The sequence below is a fragment of the Myotis myotis genome, unplaced genomic scaffold (genome assembly GCF_014108235.1).
Source record: "Myotis myotis isolate mMyoMyo1 unplaced genomic scaffold, mMyoMyo1.p scaffold_m19_p_10, whole genome shotgun sequence".
In the NCBI taxonomy this organism is placed as follows: domain Eukaryota; kingdom Metazoa; phylum Chordata; class Mammalia; order Chiroptera; family Vespertilionidae; genus Myotis; species Myotis myotis.
The window spans coordinates 36,326,614-36,351,000 of NW_023416314.1; the positions used below are offsets into that span (position 1 = coordinate 36,326,614).

General features: G+C 38.8%; 1 protein-coding gene across 14 annotated transcripts in view; it reads left to right on the plus strand.

Moving 5' to 3' along the window:
• RSF1 (remodeling and spacing factor 1) overlaps nucleotides 1-24,387 on the plus strand; it is a 129,370-nt gene that overhangs the window by 44,132 nt on the left and 60,851 nt on the right. For 13 of the 14 annotated variants that reach the window (XM_036324880.1, XM_036324867.1, XM_036324866.1 and 10 more), the window contains 3 exons: nucleotides 804-895; nucleotides 21,400-21,492; nucleotides 22,687-22,892. In XM_036324880.1, the coding sequence (XP_036180773.1) occupies nucleotides 804-895; nucleotides 21,400-21,492; nucleotides 22,687-22,892 (391 nt within the window). Of the gene's footprint in view, nucleotides 1-803; nucleotides 896-13,909; nucleotides 13,956-21,399; nucleotides 21,493-22,686; nucleotides 22,893-24,387 lie in introns of all 14 variants that reach the window. The other variant, XM_036324879.1, reaches the window with a different exon arrangement.

The following is a 24,387-nucleotide window of genomic DNA, read 5'->3' on the forward strand; positions in this document are numbered from 1 at the left end:
AGAGCAAGAACCAGGGAGGAAGGCAGATTTTGATTTTGTGTAAGGGTAACTTTCTAATAATTAGAGCCTTGGAGGTAAGTAAATTTTCCCTTCCTGAAGGTTATCAAGCGTTCATCTGTAAGGATGCTATAGAGGAGTTTAGCACAATAGATAAGGGGTAGATTGGAAGAGTAGTTTTCTGAAACAGTTTGAAAACTATTAGACTACTGAGATATTTGTCACCTTGGAATATATGTTCCTTGATTTCTTTCTAATTCTATGAGTCTATGTTGGTCTGCAGTCTCAGAAAAGAAACCAAATATGTGTTATGAAAGACAATAGAAATTTTAGTTGTATAGTTAAGTACTTTTACTTGATGGGGAATTTTTTATAGACTTTATTTTTTAGAGCAGTTTTAGATGCACAGAAAAATTGAACATAAAATACAGAGAGTTCCCATATGTTTTCTTCCCCCACTGTCCACATCCTGCACCACAGTGGTACATGTGTTATAATCAATGAACCTACACTGACAACATCATGATCACCCACAAGTCCACAGTTGACATTTGAGTTTATAATTACTTGATGATATTTTGGAAGAAAATGTGAATATACCTACTCATCTTTCAGGAAGTAATTTTCAGTTGTTTTCTTGCCCTGGTTTACTCTTTTCTGACTCAGAGATCTAAGAGATATTTAAAATCCACATCTTTTTTGAAAAATTATTCAGTGTTGGGGAATGCTCTTTTTCTATAAATTAAATGTTTACAATTTTTTAAAAAAAATTTTGTTTGCTAAGAGTATTTTTTCTTTATTTTAAGTACCAAAAGAACTGGTGGAGCTTCATTTGAAGTTGATGAGGAAGATTGGCAAATCCGTTACAGCAGACAGATGGGAAAAATATTTGATCAAGGTAAATATTTGAAAATTGCCTTCTCTATTAAAATATTACTGTACCTAACATGAGTTTGTTATGTTTCATATTAAGCTTAAAATTTTAAAAAGTCTACTGAAAGTTGCAAAATATTACTTAGAAATTCAGATTACTATCAGTATGTGATTCTCTTTTGCAGCTACTAAGCAATAGTCTTGAGTACTAAAGCTAGCTTTCAGAGATATTGTATCTCTTTTTTACCTAATACCATGCTTAGGACTTTTCATGTCTTCTCATTTAATCCTTAAAATCATCCTGATCAAATCAGGTAAGATACACGTAAGGCCCAAGAAAGTCATCAAAGTTACCAGCAAGGCCAAACCTATCCTTAATGAGAACAACCTAGGTAATCATAAAACGGTTGTTTATGATGAACCCTATTTAAGGCAAGACCAATTCCAGGGAAAATTACCTGGAATTGCATCTAAACTTAAAGAACCACACCATTTTTGGAAGCCTAAGCTGATGTATGTACCTACCTTCATGATGGCCCCGGGGGTATTCTGAATCTATGACATAGCAGAATATTAGGTTGTATTTTATTTATTTATTTATTTATTTATTTATTTATTTATTTATTTATTTATTTATTTATTTATTAAATATATTTTTATTGATTTCAGAGAGGAAGGGAGAGGGAGAGAGAGATAGAAACATCAGTGATGAGAGAGAATCATTGATCAGCTGCCTCCTGCACTTCCCACACTGGGGATCAAGCTTGCAACTCGGGCTTATGCTCTAACCAGGAATCAAACCGCCACCTTCTGGTTCATAGGTCGACACTCAACCACTGAGCAACACCAGCCAAGCTAGATTATATTTTTAGATGATTGGAAAACCATGTCATTTTCTTGTCTTCTTTAATATATAAATGTATGTTTACATAGATAAATGTATTTTTATAACTGTTCTTTTTTTGGTGGGGGAATATATATGATTATACAGTGCTATAAAAAGAGGAAACAAGAGTTGCTTGTTTTTATTATAAAAATCACATGTGCTGTTCCAATTATCTTTGCTGTATAACACACCACTCCAAATTAAGTGACATAAAACAATAATCATTTTAGTCAGCTCACTGATTCTTTGGGTCAGGAATTTGGAAAGTTCACTTGCACCATACTCTGTTGGTTGAAGTAACCACAGTTCTCCCTAGTTCTGTGAGAGGAAATAGAGAGCCCAAACTCTCAATGGTAGTAGTGGCTTAACTTTTGAAAAACTCAATATGAAATATATTTCGATAATTTTGCACAAGTTTGAAACATTGCAAAGTTGGCTCAGCATTTCAAAAATTCAATGCTACGGGATTTTCTAAAAGCCCTAATTAATTAATGTTTAATTAAAAATCTGAACTATGTTGCCATGGTCAGGTGGCTTAGTTGGTTCGAGTGTTGTCCCATAAACCAGAAAGGTTGCAGGTTTGATCCCCAGTCTGGGCGCTTAAGGAAGGCAATGGATCAATGTTTCTTTCTCTCTCTCTCTCTCTCTCTCTCTCTCTCTCTCTCTCTCTCTCTCTCTCTCTCTCCACTCCCCTCTCTCTAAAATCAATAAAAACATATCCTTGGTGAGGGGTGTGTGTGTGTGTGTGTGTGTGTGTGTGTGTATGTGTATGTGTATGTGTATGTGTATACATTTATATTGCCTGGCCAGAGTGTCTCAGTGGTTGAGCGTTGACCCATGAACCAACAGGTCCCAGTTCGATTCCCGGTCAGGGCACATGCCCAGGTTGCAGGCTCTATCTCCGGTGGGGGTGTGCAAGAGGCAGCCAATTGACATCTCTCATAGATGTTTCTCTCTATCCCTCTCATTTCCTCTTTCTCTAAAATCAATAAAAATAGCCCTAGAGTGTTGGCCTGTGGACTGAAGGGTTCCAGGTTTGATTCTGGTCAAGGGCACATACCCCTGGCAGAGGGAACCAATTGATGTGTCTCTCTCACACATTGATGTTTCTCTCTCTCTGTCTCTCCCCTTCCCTTCCAATCTCTCTAAAAATCAATGGAAAAATATCCTCAGGTTAAGATTAACCAAAAAATAAAATAAATAAATAAAATCAATTAAAACATATTTTAAAAATATATATGAAATATGTTAAACTGTGAATGACAGTAGAGCAAATTTTTAGCTATTTAAAGTGCTTTTTTCCCCCTTTTTTTTTTTAAGGTTAGGAATGTCTCCCCCCCCCCCTTTTTTTTTAAAATATATTTTTATTTTTAGAGAGAGAGGAAGGGAGAGGGGGAGAGAGAGAGAAACATGGATCATCTGCCTTCTGCTCATCCCCTACTGGGGATTAAGCCTACCACTTAGGCATGTACTTTGACTGGGAATTGAACTGGAAACCTTTTGATGCACAGGATGCCGCCCAACCGTGCCTCTCTGGCCAGGGCTAAAGCGCTTTTTAAATGCCTGCAAAGTTGCTGTTTTGCCTTTAACAAAATATTTAATGATTAATAGTCAGGGACCTGGAGCTTAAAAAGAGGTGGTAGAAATTCAGGACATAGATTTTAATATTTTAAAGAGTATAGTCCTTTGTAAATAGATCTGTTTATTAAAGTGGGTTTGTTTCTTAGAACTGAGAAAGAAATACCTTGTATAATAATTCCAGCTCTGCTTTGCCCCTTGTGTCTTAGTTTTTTGTAAAATCTGAGAAATGGAATGAGGTGATTTTATAAATTCTAAACCCTTTCAGTTTTTCGGTCATAACAAAAGGTTATGGCTAAATTTTTTTGAATTGAGATATATTCATATAACAAAATTTGCCCTTTGAAAGTATATAATTCAGTGGGTGTGTTTTTGTATATTCACAAGGTTGCACAATCATCAGTATCTAAACCAGAATATTTTCATCACTCCAAAAAGAAAATACATAGCCATTAGCTGTTACTACTCCTTCCCTGAGTCCTTAGCAACCACTAGTTTATTTTGGGCTCTATGGATTTGCCTATTCTGATGTTTCATATATATAAAATCATATAATATGTGGCCCTTTGTGTCTGGCTTCTTTTAGTTAGCATGTTTTCAAGGTTTATTTGTGTTGTAGCATGTATCAGAGCTTTGTTTCTTTTGCCCTGGCCTGGTGGCTCAGTGGTTGGAGCATTGTCCTGTACACCAAAGGTGCGGGTTTGATATACAGTTGGGCAAGAACTGTTTCTTTTTATGCCTGAATAATATTTCAGTGTATGTATGGATAACACCACATTTGTTTAACCACTTAAAAGTTTATGACATTTTGTTTGTTTCCATCTTTTAGCTATTTTGAATAATGTTGCTATGAACATTTATGTACAGGTTTTTGGGTAGACAATGTGGTTTCATTTCTTTTGAATATGTATCTAGCGTGGAATTATTGGGTTATATGATAATTCTATATTTAACTTTTTGAGAAACCCCCAGACTTTTTCAAAGCAGCTGCGCATTTAAAATTTTACTAGAAATGTATGAGAATTCCAACTTATTCCTCCTCACCAACACTTAACTATGTGTTATTAATTGATTGATTTAAACCATGCTGGTGGGTGTGAAGTGTTGTCTAAATGTGGTTTTGATTTGCATTTATCTTCTCTCTTTAAAGACCTTATTTTCTAATACAGACATTGGGGATTAAATTAAGGTTTTAATATGTGAATTTTGAGGAGACACAGTTCAGTCCATAACAACCCATGAAATATTTTGTTGGAGGAAAGTGATTGTGCTAATTAATAAAAAGGGAAGGAGGGGGTTAAAAACTATTACTTTCATAAACTATGTAGTTCCTTCAACATAAGAATTTATTTAATCATCACCTGAGGATATTTTTACTTTTAATTTTTTTTTTTTTTTATAGAGAGGGAGGAAGGGAGAAGGAGAGAGAAAAACATTGATGTGAGAGCAATACATAGATCGGCTGCCTACCGCATGCCCCCTACCAGGGATTATGCTCGAAACCCAGGCATGTGCCCTGACTGGGAATCTAACCAGCAACTTTTTGGTGCATGGGAGGATGCCCAAGCAACTGAGCCACACTGGCCAGGGCAACATGATAATTTATTAAAATTGCATTTACATGTAGCTTTTTAAAAACGTATTTTTATTGATTGTTTAGAGAGAGAGAAAGAGAGAGAAACATCCATGTGAGAAACACTGATCAGCTGCCACTTGCATGCTCCCTACCAGGGATCAAGTCCAAAATTGAAATCGTGCATGTGCCAATCGATCTGGCAACCTTTTAGTGCACAGGAGGACATCTGACCAACAGAGTCACACCAGCCAGGGCTTACATGCAACTTTTTAAGAGCCCATTTATTTTGTAAACTTACGCTTATAAACTGTCTTTTCTGGGATTCTAGATCTCTATTTCTTAGTAATTTAGATTCATAGAATCTTAAATGATGCAGACAATTCAGGTATTACCATTGGTGTGAGGATTTGTTGAGATCATTAAAACTTTGGTTTATATTATTTTTTACTTCTGTAAATTTTTGTGGAATCTGATTGTAGTGATTTCTAGACTCAGGATTAAAAGCATTGAATTAAGAAACAAGAGTCCTAACTCTCTACTATTAATTAAGATTTTGATCCTAGGAAATAAGTTTCATAAATCTGTGACTTGGCATATCCTTCCAGTTAGAGCATAAAAGAATATTGAGAAAGATGAATGCCCTGAATCTCAATTTTGTGAATCATCATGTAGTAATGACAGTTACGAAAGTACTTTGAAAAATAAAATTTGTAGAAATGCAACTTGCCAGTTTCGCCAGTAATTTGCTTTAATTTCTAAAGTAAATAAATGATTTATTTTCTTTTGAGTGTATGTTAAAACTCCCTTGGAAGTTAAAAAATGACCCTACTTACTCTTGTTATTGCCTAGTTTTCGGTAAGTGGTTTACTCCAAAATAAAAATGACAGAAGGAGAAACTATGCTGTAAACTTTCTCTTACTATCCTAATGGATGGGATAACTTGGATTCTAACATATTGTGGAATTCCACCCCGTTGTGGTTGTGGTAATAATAACATGTACTTCATGCTGTCTTTGAAATTCATTAACACTTATAAAATGCCCACTTGAAAATTTTTGAGTAACATTTTGTTTAAAAATAGTAATACTGAATTAAAAATATAAATTACATTATAATCGAGCTTTTCAAAAATTGCCAGCATACGCTTTGTTCACTTCTTCACTTTCTACTTAATCTTCCCTATCTGGTTTCTGGCCCCACTGGGCCACCAGAAAATGACTCTTGTCAAAATGAACCTTACCAAATTCAGTGGACATTCTTCAGTTCTTGTTTACTAAACTTTATCATTCTTCCAAAGCTGAATCTTTTTAAATCTCTTTCCTTGGTTTCTTCCTACCTCTAGTTGTGCTATCATATTTTCTTTTGCTGGCTCTTTTCTCTGACCCCTGAAACATTTCATGTGTAGCATACAGTGCAGAGTTATCTAATAGAAAGGCTGGGAGATGTCATAACATAATTCATTTTAACACAGGATCTAACCATAAATATGGTTAGCTAAGAATCCACAGCTGCTAAAGTTAGCAGATTTTCATCCACCTATTTATTTATTTTTATTTTTTTAAATATGTTTTTATTGATTTCAGAGAGGAAGGGAGAGGGAGAAAGAGATAGAAACATCAGCAATGAGAGAGAATCATTGATTGGTTGCCTCCTGCACACCCCGTACTGGGGATCGAGCCCACAACCCAGGCATGTGCCCTTGATGAGAATTGAACCTGGGACCCTTCACTTCGAACGCCAATGCTCTATCCACTGAGCCAAACCAGCTAGGGCTCATCCACCTATTTAGTAAACATTTTTTGATGGCCTACTCTGTAAGGGACTTGGTAAGTTACTACAGGAGATATATGAGACATTGATGTTTATGAGTCTGGAGTTCAGTAAAGAAAGAAAACTAAAGTAAGCACACAAGTAAAGATAATGCCAGGCAGAATGTCAATGCTTGAAGTGAAGTGTGGTATCAGGATAAAGTATTTTGGGGGCAATGCAGAGAAACTGACAATTTTCTCATCTTTTCAACGTTTGCGGTAAAGATTATTGCTGGGACTGGCCAACAGCTGCTGAATGATGGATGAACAGATTACTCCAGCACAATTTCACTATGAAAGAGAGGGCTAAGGGACAGCCTGGCTGTAGCAGCCAGGCAGCCCCGATTGCCTACCTAGTTAGTCTTTTGTTGTAACAGCAGTTTGAGATAAAGTTTATCTTTTAGAAACAATCAATAGGCTGAGTAATCTTGGGAGAGCACTTGTCTTTACATTGTCCTCTAGGCAAGGGTATCCAGGGATCAAGCATAACGATCCTTGTTTGGGAAGGTCAAGGAGTAATCAGGGACGCCACCTTCAACACTCCCCTAAGTCTCCCCCAAGTCAGAATTCCGATAAACAGGGCAGGCGACCTTCCACACACTTGCATTTTCTCGGAATATCCTCCTTACAAACTTTCCAACCAAGTCTCATGCTTCCCCACAGATTATGACTGATAAAAAATAGATAAGCATTGATCTCTTTCCTCCCTTCTAAAGAATAGTGTTTAGGAAAAGAAAGCGAAAGATATAAGTAGACCGCAAAGGGAAGGTAGGAAGTATTCGACATGAAATCATACTTAGAGAAGTGGTCACTTGGTGATATTTATGGAAGACATTTAGAACAGCTGGCATGGGTTATATATGGTAGGCAAAAGTTTGGCCCTTATGATCTTTGCTCCTTATTGTTAAATTCATGTATATGTTATATGACAAATGGGCTTTATAGATGTAATTAAACTTATTAATCAGTTGACCTTAAAATAGGGAGATTATTCTGAGTTATCCAAATGGACTCACTGTAAATTATCTGAGCCCTTAAAAACTGAAGAGGTATAGGCAGAAGAAGTCAGAGATACTTGAAGTGTTAGCAGGACTCACCACACTGGTGGCTTGAATGTGGAGGGTCACATGGAAAACATAAGAAGGAAGTGAATTCTTCCAACATGCTGAATGAGTTTGGAAGTTGGTTTTTGCCCAGAGCCCCCAGAGAGGAACAAGCCCTGCCAAAACCTTGATATCACCTTTGTGAGACTGTAAGCAGAGAACCCAGCCAGCCAAGCTGGGCTATACAGGACTTCTGACCTACAGAAACTATGAGCTAATAAATGGGTGTGGCTTTAAGATGCTAAATTTGTCCCTAGCCAGATTGGTTCAGTGGCTAGAACATTGGCCTGCATATTGAAGGGTCCCAGGTTTGATTCTGGTCAAGGACACATAATCAGGCTCGATTTCTCTGCCCTGGTCGGGGTGCATATAGGAGGATTAACAAAAAATAAAAAAATTAAATTGAAAAACAGATACTAAATTTGTAGTATCTTATTACACAGCAGTAGAAAACTAATACAGATTTATTCTATTAGGGGTTTATAATTGGAGTAGAAAACTTGCCAATGATTGGCAGTTTCTAAAAATTTCTTGCATTTTCATCAAAATGTGCTCTTTCTCTATAAAAAACAAAAGATACTGTTAAGATAATTTTTTTAATAGAGGCTACCACACCTCAGGCCTTTATCATCTCTTGCCTAAACATTTACCTTCTAATTGGTCTCCTAGCTTTTAGTGTACACTTTTCTACTACCTTCTCCTCACTGCTACAAGAGTGACCTTTAAACACAAAGTTTTAAAATTATTATATTGCTTTCAGAATTATTTGGTGGTTCTCCTTCATTTAAAAGTCTAAACTCTGTCATAACATTCAGTGGTCTTAATAGTTGAGCCACTTTTCTCTAGCCATATCTAATGACATCTTCTCCTATGTGCCCTACTAATATTCAGTGCCATTCACAGAACGTGCTGTCTTTTTCATTCCTCAGAGTTTTTGCACATACTGTTATCTTCTGCCTGGACTGCCTCCCCACTAATTTATTCTCCTGGCAAACTTATTTATCCGTTTGATCTCAGCTGAAGCATTACTTTCTCCTTGAGGCCTTCTAAGAATATATCCCTTCATGGATTTATGTGTAACTACATAAAAGAAACTGTTATGTAGTTTATATATTGAATGTTCACCATTTATCAGGCACTGTATTTAATTCTTTCTTTATATAGCTCACCTTTGAAATAGGTATTATCCTCATTTTATGCACAAGGAAATTGATTTTAGCAAACTAAATAACTTGTCCAATCTCAGATTGCTAGAAATTGCTGAGCTAGCATTCAAGCATAGGACTTTATGAATCCAGTGCTTCAAAATACCACTTATATTGCCCCTCACATTTGCCTTTCTTGTAGATTGTAGGCATCTTGAATGCTTTTTAAAATCTTTTATGCGTCAGTATTAGATGAGTTAATCATTTAGACAATTTGAGTTTTCTTTTACTTGGCTGCTAATAAACTTAACTCTATATTTACTTCTTAGTTGTACTCATTAGCTACATTGGTTAGTTTTCTGATAGAAATTTTTACCTTCCTTGTTACATGGCTCTTGATCTTTTGTCTTTCTCCTGTGGCACCATTGTATTTATGTATTTTAGAGAGCTGCTTCTTTTTTGTGTGAGTCAGTGGAATATAATTAATATACAATTCTGTTGTTGTTTTTTAAAATATTTTTTTCTTAAGAAAGTCTCCCTGCTCTTTTCTTTAAAAAAAAAAAAATATGTATGTGTATATTGTATTGATTTCAGAGAGGGAAGGAGAGGAAGAGAGAGATAGAACATCAGTGATGAGAGAGTTATTGATTAGCTGCCTCCTGCATGCTCCACACTGGGGATAGAGCCTGCAACCCGGGCATGTGCCCTGACCAGGAATAGAACCGTGACCTTCTGGTTCATAGGTTGATGCTCAACCACTGAGCCATGCTGATGGGGCTACAATTCTGTTTAAGTCCAGAGCTAATATCTGGCATTTGTTAAGCCTGTTTCTTGACTTATAACAGACTAGAGCAGGGGTGGGCAAACTTTTTGACTCGAGGGCCACAATGGGTTCTTAAACTGGACCGGAAGGCTGGAACAAAAGCATGGATAGAGTGTTTGTGTGAGTGTGTGGCATAGTGACCGGTCGTTCCACCATTTGGTCAATTTGCATATTAGCCTTTTATTATATAGGACTAGAGGCCCGGTGCACAAAATTCGTGCACGGGGGCGGGTTCCTTAGCTCAGCCTGCCCCCTCTCATAATCTGGGAGCCCTCAGGGGATGTCCTACTGACGGCTTAGGCCCACTCCTCCTGGGGAGCGGGCCTAAGCTGCAGTCTGGCCTCCCTCTGAGGGCTGATCTGGGGCTGCTGGGGCCAGGTGGCAGCAGCGGCTTGGGCACGCCCCGCTGCCTCCACTCCGGGGATGCTGGGGGTCGGCCCGCCCCCCTGTGTGTAATTTTCTCAGGCTCTGGGCTGCGCCTGTGTGTGGTTCTCTCAGGCTCGGGGTACTGGTTGTGACGGTTACGGCGTCCCGACCTAATTTGCATATTACTTCCTTATTATATATATATATATATATTTATATATATCTCCAGTCTAAGCTTTCCCTGCTAAGCATAACCAGTTAGCTACCACAAATCAGTTAGTGTTGGCATATTTTGTCATCTTTTATTAGTGGGTCCCTAAAACAGTTGAACTAAGACTTATAAAATAAGTAGAAAATTTTAAAAAATATGTTTTTATTTATTTTAGAGAGAGGAAGGGGGAGACACACACACACATACACACACACACACACACACACACAGACACATCGATGTGAGAGAGAAACATTGATTGGTTGCCTCCCCCACACACCCCAACTGGGGACCAAACCCGCAACCTAGACATGTGTCCTGACCTGGAATCAAACTGGCGACCTTTTGGTGCACAGAACAACACTCAACCAACTGAGCCACAACAGCCAGGGCTAATGAGTAGGAAATTACCAATTGCTTAACTTCACTGTAATGTTAAGTACCTAGAGAGGGCAGTGAGTGGTGGACTCTGGGGTCACTTGAAAGGAAGTTATTGTGATAATCCAACTAAGCAATGAAGACATCTGAATTAGGGTTTTGTAATAGTGGCAGAGAGGAGAGAGTGGGTATGAGAGCTTATTGAAAGGTAGAATCAGTAAGTCTTGGTAACTGATAAGAGAGGGAAAGAGAAAGGTGTCTAGGTACTCAATCAAGGGCATTTATTTATCTTGCATTTGCCAACATATATTCTCCAATATTATCCAGAATGTAAAGGGACCTGAAAATCTAGCTGGTGACTTTTTTACTTCTAAGGTGAAATTACCCTTCTAAAGATAAAGAAATGCAGTGAGTGGAAATTTCAACTAATGAGGACCCATTAACCCCTTCCCTAGTCAGGTAGGCCTTGGCCTTATTGAGCTTCATATTCCTTTTACTTAGTAAGTCACAAAGAAATTTCTCTGCCAGTTAACTGTCATATTTCCATGAAACTCCTCTATTTCCTTTGGTTAATGTTTTTCAATACCACACGAGCAGTTTCAGATATCTTAGCCATAGATAGTGAATACCGCCATGTTAATAAACAGATACCCGCCTCCAACAAATTTAATACCTCTGCCTTTGCTTTTCTACTGCCCTGCCTCCTGCCCATATAAAGGCCTTGAAAAGTAATGGGAAAGCCAGGTTTTAGTAAATTGTTCTTTAAAGGAAATCAAGCATGATTAGCCTCATAATACTAGTAATTGCTAAGAGACATATGTAATTATTATTGCTATTTTTCTTTGATTGCAAAAGTGTCTTTGAGTAGACTGCAGGAACCTGCTTCTCCCCTCTAGAGGTGTTTTCCAAGTGTGCACACTTGTATTGGTCATGAACTTTCTGTTATATACTCAGAAGTATTGCTTCTTCATAGCCAGTTACTTACCTAGTAAACCATACCTATAACTCTAATATCAGGTTTTTTGAAAGAAGTTACATAAAAATAGAAATTTAAAGGTCTTTCCCATTGCCTGAGCTAAGCAGATAAGCCTGGGAAGTAAAAATAGGACCTCCTAAGTAAAAGTTCCTAAGTATAAAGACTTTAAGAACACATTAAAAAGTATTATATTAATGATATGTACATGTCTCTTGATTTTTGTCTAAGTTTAAAATGAGAGGGCTGATTATATAAGATTTATTGAGTACTTAATGGAGTATTGCATAAACGTCTTTTGACTGTTGCTTATAGTGTGAAAATAAGTATTTGTTGAAATTTAACAACTTGCAAAATGCAGCAGACACTCTACCTCATACCATAGGCAAAAATGAACTCAAAATGGATGAACAACTGAAATAAAAGTGCTGAAACTCTTTTTTTTTTTTAAAATATTTTATTGATTTTTTTATAGAGAGGAAGGGAGAGGAATAGAGAGTTAGAAACATCATTGAGAGAGAAACATCAATCAGCTGCCTCCAGCACACTCCCTACTGGGTATGTGCCCACAACCAAGGTATATGCCCTTGACTGGAATTGAACCTGGGACCCTTGAGTCCGCAGGCCAATGTTCTATCCACTGAGCCAAACCGGTTAGGGCTGCTAAAACTCTTAGAATAAATCATGGGGATAAATCTTCATGATCTTGGATTTGGCAATAGATGTTCAGATATGTCACCAAAAGCATAAGCAACAAGAGAAAAAATAGATTAATTGTACTTTATCAAAATTAAAAACTTTTGTGCATCAAAGGACATTACGAAGAAAGTGAAAAGACAGCCTACAGAATGGGAGAAAATATTTGCAAGTCATATAACTGATAAAAATTTAATATCCAGACTATAAAGGAACTCCTAAAACTTAACAGCAAAAAGACAACCCAATTTAAAAATGAACAAAAGTTTTGAATAGACATTTCTCCAAAGATATACAAAGATCAGTAAATTAGCACTTAAAAAAATGCTCAACATTATTAGTCATTGGGGAAATGCAAATCAAAACTACAGTGAGATATCACTTAACACCTAATAGAATGGCTATTTGTTGAAAAGGAAAGAAAAGAAAAGGCAATACTAAGTGTTGGTAAGGTTTTAGAGATAGTTAAAGCCTCATTTCTGATGGGAATGCAAAGTGGTGCAGCTGTTGTGAAAAAGTTTGGCAATTTCTCAAAAAGCTAAACATAGAATTGCCATAGGACCAAATAGTTCCACACCCTAGCTATATATTCAAAATAATTGAAAACAGATATTTGTATGCCAGTGTTTATTCCAACATAATTTATAGTAGCCAAAGGTTGAAACAACCCAAGTGTCCATCAACAGATAAATAGATAAATAAAATGTGATATATTCATGCAGTGGAATATTTTTCACCCTTTAAAAGGAATGAAGTTCTTTTATGTGGTAAGTGAAAGAAGCCAGACCCAAAGCACAAATATAGGATTATTCCACTTATATGAACTATCCTAAAATAGGCAAATTCAGAGACAAAAAAGTAGATTATAGATTACCAGGTGCTGCAAGTCGGAGGCAAATGGGAATTATTACTTAATGGCTAAAGAGTGTCTGTTTGGGTGATAAAAACGTTTTGGAAATAAAAAGTGGTAGTGGTTATACAACTTTGTAAATGTAATTAATGCCACTGAATTGTACATGTAATGGTTAAGATGGCAAATTTTATTTTTATTATATATGTATGTCCACAATAAAATTTATAAAAATACAAAAGCAGTTGTAAATCTAGCAGTAATCTCAGCTTTAATGTAAACACTGCAGTATTGGATACAGAGCACAACAAGGGAAGCCATTTAGTATAACATAGGGTTAATTACCCAGATAATGAAGGCAGGAAATTAAATCAGCCACCAGTCATTTTATTGAAATTGTAGACACATTTATTTATATATGTTTATATATATGCAAAACAAAAGTGTCATGAAACAGTGTTTATATACAGTTTGAAGAACACTGATCTACTTCCTGCCAACTTTTAATTCCTTCTATTTCTCCTCATGTTCCAATTGGTTCTTGTGTTGATTCTCTAGAACCATTTTCAGGTTTGCATTTATATAAGGGAGCTATGGTACAGCGAGTATCTGATAGGCATCTTCTTTATCTCATCTCTTTTACTAGCTACAAAACCTCCATTTTACAGATGAAGATCCTGAAATTCAGAGAGGTAATTGCCTTAACTCGAGATCACATTGATGATAGAGAGCCAGGATTTGCCTCTCAACCTGTTTGATACTAAAGTCTTATTGCCCTTTATGTCTAAATGAGTGATATAAAGCAGATTACATGGAAGGAGGTACTTACATTCTTTCCATTGAAGTGTATTTTAGGTTTATAATTAATCGTACCTAAAATATAAAGGTGCTATGATAGGCATTTTATTTTTCATGTTAGATTTATGTCACATACTTTCAGAGCACCTTTTTCTTGATTAAGATTTTAAACAGACTGCTTTTGAGAATAGTTTCTCAAATTTTTGGCATGTATAAATGTGCCCAATGTATAGGTTAACTGCGATTCCAGCTGCCTGTCCCACTAATCCTGAGCTCCTTATCAGGAGTTGTAGTGTCTTATTTATCCTGGTGTCAAGCACTGTGGCACACAGTAAATTCCTGATAAAATGTTTATGGAATGAACTAGTTAATTAATGCATGCACATCTGGCCAGTTGTTGGGGTTTTGGTGTTCTTTTGATTTTCAAAATCATGATGCTTGAGAAAACTTGCCATTGAACTTTTTCATGTATGTATTTTTAAGGAATTAAAGAAACATCCTTTTTATATAACCTTTAAAGCATTCTCATAGGCAGTGTTCCCATATATTCCCTTATAATAGTAGATTATATCAGTAGTTATACCAGAGAACGTTGATACAGTAAATATTTATTGTGCCACTATTAGCAAGATTCTGTTTTTGGTAGGTACTGTAGGAAATGGAAAGATGAATCAAACTTCCTTTTGCTTTCAAAAATCTTGTCGTTTTACAGGATACCCACCTCTAATGAAATACTGTATGAGAAAATTATATTGTAAATAGTAAAGCCATATCTCTATATATAAAAGCCAAGTGACCAGAATGCTGGAATGACTGGTTGCTATAATACGCACTGCAGCGCGCCAATAGGCCCGATTAGGGGGCGGCCCCTCTCCCCTGCCAGCCCCACCCCCAATCAGCTCCCTCCACCCCAATTGTGGGTGGGACTGGCCGGCCAACCTCCCATGTCCCCTCCCCTTATTCCCCCCCACCCTCCCCCCCCCCACTGACCCGGGCCAGCTGGACCCCACCCATGCATGAATTTGTGTACTGGGCCTCTAGTATTAAACATAAAATGTTACTGCTTTTGTAAGATAAATGCACTACCAATCAGAATCTGCCTTTTCTAGAGTATCCTCGGCCAAGCTTAACTCAGGCTTCATTACCTTTCTCTTGAATTGTTGCAAAATAGGCTTTAATTGGTCTCTCTAACCTCAGAGTTTATCCTTCTGTCTTGCACAGTGCAACAGAACTATTTCCCATCAGTTCTTCCAAACATATGTTGAGTCCCCATATTTATAAGCCATGATCTTCTTTCACAGCCTTGCTCACTGCTTTCCTTCACAGCCTTGTCTCGCCCATTCCCGGCCCCAAGTCCTCAAGATCCAGGGATCTAGGACTCAACATAAAGAGTTCCTCTATTCACCTTCACATTGAGACATCATCACTCACATTCCTATTGCTTTACATATTGTGTGTTTTTTCTTCCTGAAATGCTCTTTATCTCCTTGTCTGGTAAGACCTAAGTCATCCTTCAGATCCTAGAAAAATGTCATCACTTGAATAAAACCTTCTTTAATTTCCCTTTATCCATAGGCTGAATTAGGGTTTCTCTCCTCTGTATTTTCATAGTTTATAATTATATCAGTTACTTAGTTGGTGGATAACTCACTGATTACTTGTTTACATGACTTTGCATGCCCCCCCCCCTTTTTCCTTCTGAATTCTGAATTTCCTAGAGCTGAGCCTGACTGTTAATTCATCTCTGCCCCTCACCCCCCAGTACTTAATGTGCTCAGTAAATGTCTGGTTCAGTCCTCCAGAAATACTATTATTTATAAAACAGTTGGACATATTTAAATATTAGATCAGGGAGACTTGGTGAGGTGTAATTTGAGTATAAATAATGGAGTTAGATGATTTATAATTCTCAGTCTGGCCCTTATCCACATCTCCATTAGTGACAGCTGACCTGATTGGTATCTTAAATATATACTGATTTCACCAGAAATGACTAAAGAGAGTAATTCCTATTTCTCTTATTCTTTGACTGAAGCACATACCCTCCTGAGGATAGCAGTACATCTATCTAACGCTTGTGAGAATTGACTGAGTTAATATATTTTAAAGCAGTTAGAACAGTAGTCGGCACATGGTAAACATGAAATAAATGCTAGCTATTATTAGTCTAGTAAGAATTTATAATATTCTTTAAGATGTGTTGGCTATAGAAATTATAAGTGGTTAACTTAATAAAATTTTTAAATTAAAGCATTTTTATATGTTTCATACTTTGTCCCAGGTTAGGGATATGAAGAAGAGTAGACATAGCCCTTGACTTGTCAGTGCTCAGCCAAAAATTCTTCTTGACTCAGATTTGAAAAGATCCAGTGGAAAGATCTATGAACCAGTAACTTTGAGCAAAGACCCTTCCCTCAAGCTCATTAGAGATCTCTTTTGAAGTCCCTTCTCTCAGGTATTCTCTTAATACCTTAGTCAAAAGCACTTTCATTCTTCCATTTTTTCATGCCAAGGAATCTAGATGTCACCATTGGGTTTTCTTTCCAATCACCCTCCATCCACATCCATTCTATCAAAAGTCCTTATGATTCTGCCTCTAAAATACAGCTGTCTACTTCTTTGTTATCACTACTACCAAGATAGTTCTTGTCATCATTATCTCTTGCCTTAAAATTGGTGTTTTAGTTTCCATTCCTTCCCCTCTACAATCTTTTTTAAAAAATAAAACAGCTATTTTTGAAACATAAATGATAAATTTATCAATTTAAAACCATTGGGCCTGGCTGGAGTGTCTCAGTGGTTGAGCGTCGACCTATGAACCAGGAGGTCACAGTTCATGGCATATGCCTGAGTCCTGGGCTCCATCCCCAGTACGGCATGCAAGAGGCAGCTGATCAATGATTCTCTCTAATCATTGATGTTTCTCTTTCTCCCTCCCTCTTCTTTCCTCTCTGAAGTAAATAAAAAGAAATATTTAAAAAATGAAAAATAAAACACTCCATTGGCCTCATCATATCCTATCTAATAAAAGAGAAACACGGTAATTGGCGTACGACCGCTACCCTTCCCATTGGCTAATCAGGGCGATATGCAAATTAACTGCCAGCCAAGATGGCGGCCCGCAGCCAGGCAGCTTGAAACTAACATGAGGCTTGCTTGCTTCAGTGATGGAGGACTCCAACGTTCCCCACCTGCCGCTGCAGGCCTCTGAGCTGCAACTGTAAGCAACTATGTAACAAATATAGAAGCTAAACAAAGCCCCAGAAACCTGCTTTAGTCCGCCGGGCTTCAGCCAGCAGGATCGCAACATTGTAAACAAAGGCCAGAAACCTACTTTCAGCAGCAGAGGCCTAAGAGCTGGAGCCAAGCCTCAAAGCTAAAGCTGGCCCAGAATAAAAAAAAAAGAAAAGAAAAAAAGGAGCGGTTGGGAGCTTCAGTCACCCCCAGCCTGAAAACAGCCCTCATCCCGAAAACAGCCCTCAGCCCCTCACCCAGACTGGCCAGGCACCCCAGTGGGGACCCCCACCCAGAAGGGTGTGTGACCAGCTGCAAACAGCCATCATCCCCTCACCCAGGCTGGCCAGGCACCCCAGTGGGGTCCCCCACCCTGATCCAGGACACCCTTCAGGGCAAACCAGCCAGCACCCACCCGTGCACCAGGCCTCTACCCTATATAGTAAAAGGGTAATATGCCTCCCAGCACCGGGATCAGCGGAGCCGAGAGGCCTCCCGGCACCGGGATCAGTGTGACAGGGGGCAGCGCCCAAACCCCCTGATTGCCCTGCGGCTCTGTGTGTGACAGGGTGCGGGGCCACAACCTCCCTATCCACCCTGCTCTGTTCGTGACAGGGGAAGGCGCCCCAACCCCCTGATCAGCCCTGCTCTGTGCCTGATCGGGGGGGAGCTCCCCAACCCCCTGATCGCCCTGCGGCTCTGTGTGTGACAGGGTGCGGCGCCCCAACCCCCCCTCCCCCCATGGGCCCTGCTCTGTGTGTGACGGGGTAGAGCCATAACCTCCCCATCGGCCCTGCTCTGTGGGTGATAGAGGGCAGCGCCCCAACCCCCTAATGGGCCCTGCTCTGTGCGTGACGGGGCAGCGCCCCAACCCCCTGATTGGCCCTGCTCTGTGCGTGACAGGGTACAGAGCCCCATACAGAGCCCAACCCCCCTGATGGGCCCTGCTCTGTGTGTGACAGGGGGTAGTGCCCCAACCCCCTGATGGGCCCTGCTCTGTGCGTGACTGAGGGTGGCATCACATCCTCCCGATCGCCCTGCTCTGTGCATGACAGGGGGCGGCGCCCCAACTCCCCAATTGGCCCTGCACTGAGCCCAACCAGGGGCTGCACCTAGGGATTGGGCCTGCCCTCTGCCACCCGGGAGCAGGCCTAAGCCAGCAGGTCGTTATCTCCTGAGGGGTCCAAGACTGCGAGAGGGCACAGGCTGGGCTGAGCGACCCCCCTCCCCCCCGAGTGCACAAATTTTTGTGCACCAGGCCTCTAGTTTGAAATAAAATCTTAATTCCTTACCCTGGCCTATATATTTTGGCTCTTGGTTACCTCTTTAACTTTATCTGCTGCTAAATTTCTCCCTTATTCTGCTTCAGCAGTTTTCAATCATTTCACCTCATGGCACACAAACTGATTTCTAAAATTCTGCACACACCAAAAAATATGTAATATTTTTTGCTGATCTGACAAAAAAAATAGGTATAATTTTGATCCATTCACGTTGGACAGTTATTGTTGTGTTGTGTTTGCTGTTGTCTTTTTTTAATTGACTAAGGGAAAAGAGGTCAGTGCCCCTGACTAAAATAGTCAAGCATTGCATGTTTTAAAAATTCTAGCAACACAAACACACACAAGTTGAAAATTGCTCTTCTACTTCATTTACATTGACGAATCTTTTCTCTTTTTCTAATTTGCCAAACCTTAAGGTCTTTTTGCTAGCTTGTTTCTTCTCCAGATCATCTTATGGCTCATTTCTATTTTATCTCTCATCTTTTTGTGTCAACTTTTTAAAATGAGGTTTTCCACCCTGGACAGGTAGCTCAGTAAGTTAGAGCATCGTCCTGATATGCCACGGTTGAGGGTTTACTCCCTGGTCATGGCATATAAAAGAATCAATCAATGAATGCGTAAATAAGTGGAACAACAAATCTCTCTCTCTAAATAAATAAATAAATAAATAAATAAATATTTAAAAATAAATAATAAAAGGAGGTTTTTCCCTCAGCACCCAATGCAAAATAGCACCAAAACTATCACATTTTATTTTCAGTATAGTGTTTGTCTTTACTTGAAAAATTATGTTTTTATTGATTTTGAGATAGAGAGGAAGGGAAAGGGAAAAAGAGATAGTAACATTGGCTGCCTCTCCTGAGGATGGAGGTCACAACCTGGGCATGTGCCCTGATTCGGAATCAAACTGGTGACCTCTTAGGGCATGGAACCATGCTGAGCCACACCACCCAAGCTACTTGAATTATTTAAAATTTTACCTGTTTGACTGCCTCCTACAATGTAAGGTCCATGATGGCAGGTTGTCTGTCTTCCCCACCTCCTTGACTTAAGCTACTGACAACTACTAGTAGGTACTCAGACTCACTGGATAAGTGAATCTTTCTAAATTTCATGTTTCTTAGTTTTAAAATAAAAATTTCAATCTGAATAATTTCTTAGGATAAACAAATCCAGGTACTAAAGGCAATAAAGACAGATTTTATTGAAGTTGCTAGGTACTTTAATATTTTTATGTCTATTTCATAACCTTTTGTTGTTGTTGTTGTTGTTGTTGTTAATCCTCACTGAAGGACATTTTTCCATTGATCTTTTGGAGAGAGTGGAAGAGAGGGAAAGACAGAGAGAAACACTGATGTGAGAGAAACACATTGATCGGTTGCCTCCTGCACGCAACCCAACCAGGGTCCCGGTAGGAGCCTGCAACCAAGGTACATGTCCTTGACTGGAATCGAACCCGGGACCCTTTGGTCAGCAGGCTGATGCTCTATCTACTGAGTCAAACCGGATAGGGCTATTTCATAACCTTTAAGATCAGTATTATTCTTGCTCCCCTTTTATAGCTAAAGAAACTGGCTCACAGGTCGTAGAACCCATGGCATTTCTCCTGATGAGCCCCTATTATTGAGTAGAGTGGTTGTACAAATCTTTTTTCAGTCTGTTAGGTGGCTCTGGTTTTCCTGGAATGCTTGTATATGGAGAGAAGTCTAGAAATTTAAATTTATGCCTTCTGTATAATAAAAGCCTAAGTGACCGTTAAGGCGGAACAACCAGTTGCTTGATGCGTACTGACCACCAGGGAACAGACACTCAGTGCAGGAGCTGCCCCATGGTGGTCAGTGCGCTCCCACAGGGGCAGCAACACTCAGCCAGAAGTCCGGCTCACAGCTGGTGAGTGCAGCAGCAGTGGCGGGAACCTCTCCCGCCACCGCAGCAGCGCTAAGGAGCAGCGAGCAGGCTGGCAGTAAGGAGCGAGGGGTCCAAAACTGCGACAGGGATGTCTGTCGAGGGCTCCTGGACTGCGAGAGGGTACAGGCCAGGCTGAGGGACTCCCCGCCCCCCCCCCACCCGCCAGTTCACAAATTTCGTGCACCAGGCCTCTAGTATTATATAGAACACTGGTTCTCAACCTTGGCTGCACATTAGAATCACCTGGGAATCTTTTTAAAATCCTGATTTCTGGGCCTCATCCTCCGGAAATTCTGTTTCTTTGTTATGGGGTGGGGCCACAACATTCATAACAAAGAAACAGAATTTCTGGAGGATGAGGCCCAGAAATCAGGATTTTAAAAAGATTCCCAGGTGATTCTAATGTGCAGCCAAGGTTGAGAACCACTGATATAGAAGGTCTGAAATGGCAAGCAATGAAATCTTTACCCATAAATAGGAGAACATTTAATTGCAAAGTAGCTTGATTTTAAATATGCCTATAGTTTGGCATGTTTTTTTAAATTTTCTGTTCTAGTCATAGATATTAATGAACTATTGTGCTTGCCATCCAGGAACTTCTAGGCCAAATTGAGAGACAGAATCAGATAATTACTTCCATCTGGGAAAATGTGCCACAAAAATATGTATAATATCTTTGAGAGTCAGAGGAGAGAGCTGCAGAGATCGGTACTTACCTTAGATTAGTCAGCAGTCAGCAATAAACATTTCGGTGTGTTTAAGTAGTATGCATTTGGGGCTGGAACTGGATTGCATTGTTTGTTACAGACTTTTTCCTTTATGAACATATAATATCAAGAATACTTACCATAATCATACAGCAAAACTATCAAATAAAACTTTTATGTATTAAGATATTAACTTTCTCTGACAGATATGCCAAGAGTTTAATAGCACTTGGGCATGGGAGATGGAGAAGAAAGGCTATCTCGAAATGAGTGTTGAATGCAAACTAGCGCTCCTAAAGGTAATAAGTTTATTATTTGTTACAATTATTTTAATTTAAAAATTCACTTTCACTCCTGGTTGAATTGGAAAAATAACTAGAAAGTAGACATTTCTGTTATTATTGGAAAAGGACATTAGATTTTTTCTTTTATTTTTTTGGTGACAAAATTCTATTCTTTAAATTATTCTTTGTGGTTTTGTTTTAGTATAAAAGTATATCTAGATTTAATTATCTGGGCTTATCGGTTCTGTAGTAGAATGGGCAAGCAATTGCCCCAAATTAATTTTATTCATTGTTGTTAGCCTTCACAGTCATTGCTAACACATACTGTAAACTGGTTAATCTTTTTACTGATTTACTAAATTAGTAATTTGGTAGTTTTCCAGATGACTAGGGGCATACCACATAACCAAACTAACTAGATTAAAGTAAAATAGGTCTCAAAGTAGATTTATTTTCAAGTTTGCGTTTCCTTTTCTCTTACTACCCATTTCAGAGTGTTGGTCCTAATTACTAGCAAGGTAGCCAGCATAATAAAGGAAAACAATACTTTTCACACAAAAAGAGACTGCTGGGCTAGATAACACAGGCAAAAACAAAGAGACTGAGATAGGAAATTCATGTATTATCTGCTCGGGCAGAAAGACTCAGGGAAGAATCCTGACTTTACACTCTAATCATATATAAAAATATTTAACAAAAAGTTAAGTCAGTTCCTTATTTAGTAACATAGATATCTTTTTATTAAGATACTTCTTTAGAGGCAGCTGTCATTCAGACTACCTTCCTTGAAAACTGCATATATTTCAGGCTTTCAAAAACAAATAGCCATTTCAAGAATAATGTTCATTTAAAAGCTTTAAGAGAGAAAGAATCAGTGAAAATTTTATACCATGAAACACTTTGGGTGACTTACTGCAAACAGACTCAGTGCTTTTGAAATATAACTGATTTTTGTGTCATTGATTGTATTGAAACTGTAAATTTATATAACATTAAAGTAACATGTTAACTTGAAATTTATCTTTTTAAATTAGTTGTTCTAAGCAGGTTGTAAAAATGGGAGGAGAGTATGGTAAAAGATTAATAAACTGTATGTGTTCTTTCTGTTTCTGTCCTTGAATCAGTTCTGTGGTTAAACATATCACACTTAACTCTAATGAAGAAACATTTATGTGGGGTATCTTAAGCCATGTTCTAACTATTTTTCAGTACCTCTGTGAGTGTCAGTTTGATGACAATCTCAAATTCAAGAATATTATCAATGAGGAAGATGCCGATACCATGCGTCTCCAGCCAATTGGTCGAGACAAAGATGGCCTCATGTACTGGTACCAGTTGGATCAAGATCACAATGTCAGAATGTACATAGAAGAACAAGATGATCAAGATGGCTCATCGTGGAAATGCATTGTCAGGTATCTTTTATTGGAATCTTGTTACATTTATTTGTGTTTTCCTTACTTTGATATCTTCTCTCTATATATAAAAGCTTAAGCCATCCTTAAAACCAGACGGCTAGCCGGTAGCTATGATGTGCACTGGCCACTAGGGGGCAGACGTTCAACACAGGAGCTGCCCTCTGGTGGTCAGTGTGTTCCCACAGCCAACCTCCCTCAGGCAGCCAACCTCCCGTGGTCTCTCCCTCTATCCAGCTGGCCCCGATCGGCCCTGATTGCCAGCCAGGCTGAGGGACCCCACCCATGCACGAATTCGTGCGCTGGGCCTCATCGTATATAATAGAAGGGGAATATGCAAATTGTCCCCTTGACTAGTTGTTCGACCACGGGGCGAGGCTGGCTGAATTCGTGCACTGGGCCTCTAGTTCAGATATAATCACTGAGGCTGGTGTAGTTCTTTTTTTCAGAAGTTTGAGAATTATCAAGACCTAGCTTTGTGCTCAACATAATATCCATTATTTGTCAACTAAATAAATATATTTAGCAGTGTGGTTCATACCAAGACATATACCTTGTATTTCAGGAAGCCACAGTGTAAAAGATAAGCAATACATTGGTAATAAATGTGTGCCCCCCCACCCCTACCCAATAAAAAACATTGTTAGACAAAAATATAAGAATAGTATTATTTGGTTCTTATTTAGCTACTAGTAGCCCAGTGCACAAATTTGTGCACATTGAAAGGAAATTAATTAGAAGAAATATTTTATTATTGCTATTCACCCTTTCTCTATAATAGAAGTGCTAACTAAATTCAAGAGCGACAATGACAGATCGAAACACAAGTGTATTTTGGCACCAGCGAGAGCTTCATATATATAGATAAACTTGCTTAATTTGACCTGCTTTCTAATGTAGCTAAACTTTTTCCAGCCGAGGAAGCACCCCAACTTCTCTTTCAGGTAATTGTCAGCAACACAGCAGTAAATATCAACACAAAGCAGATTATTATTGTAGATCATGCAGGGAGAACAAAGGGTAAAATATTTAACTGCCGCAGTGCTTGATTATATTCTGCACAGTGAGAAAACCGGCAGTCATTTTCAAGGTCCATCATTTCTCCTTTTCAGTCAGGTCAAGTTTCTAAACTTTCTAAATCTCCGTTTTTTGGCTAGTGAAAAGAAAATAGGATTCCACCGAGTTTCCTATCTACCTACTGCAGGACTTCTGTGAGGATCTAATGAAATGAGGCATGGGAAAAACACTTCACAGACATTTGGTTAAAATGTGAAATGTTTGCTTTTGCACCTGAAGCTATAAAGCAAGTCATGTTCCTGGGCTTAAGAAACTCCAAGGACGCTAGTCACTAGGGAGAAGATGCTGGGTGTTGCTGCGTGACGTCATTACCTGGCGCCCACAGCCAACGTTTCCGGGCTGGACTGGGCTGTGGGCTGCATTTTGCGCCATGGGTTCTCAGCAGTGTCGGCTGCGATTAGGTGGGTTCTTGCTCCGG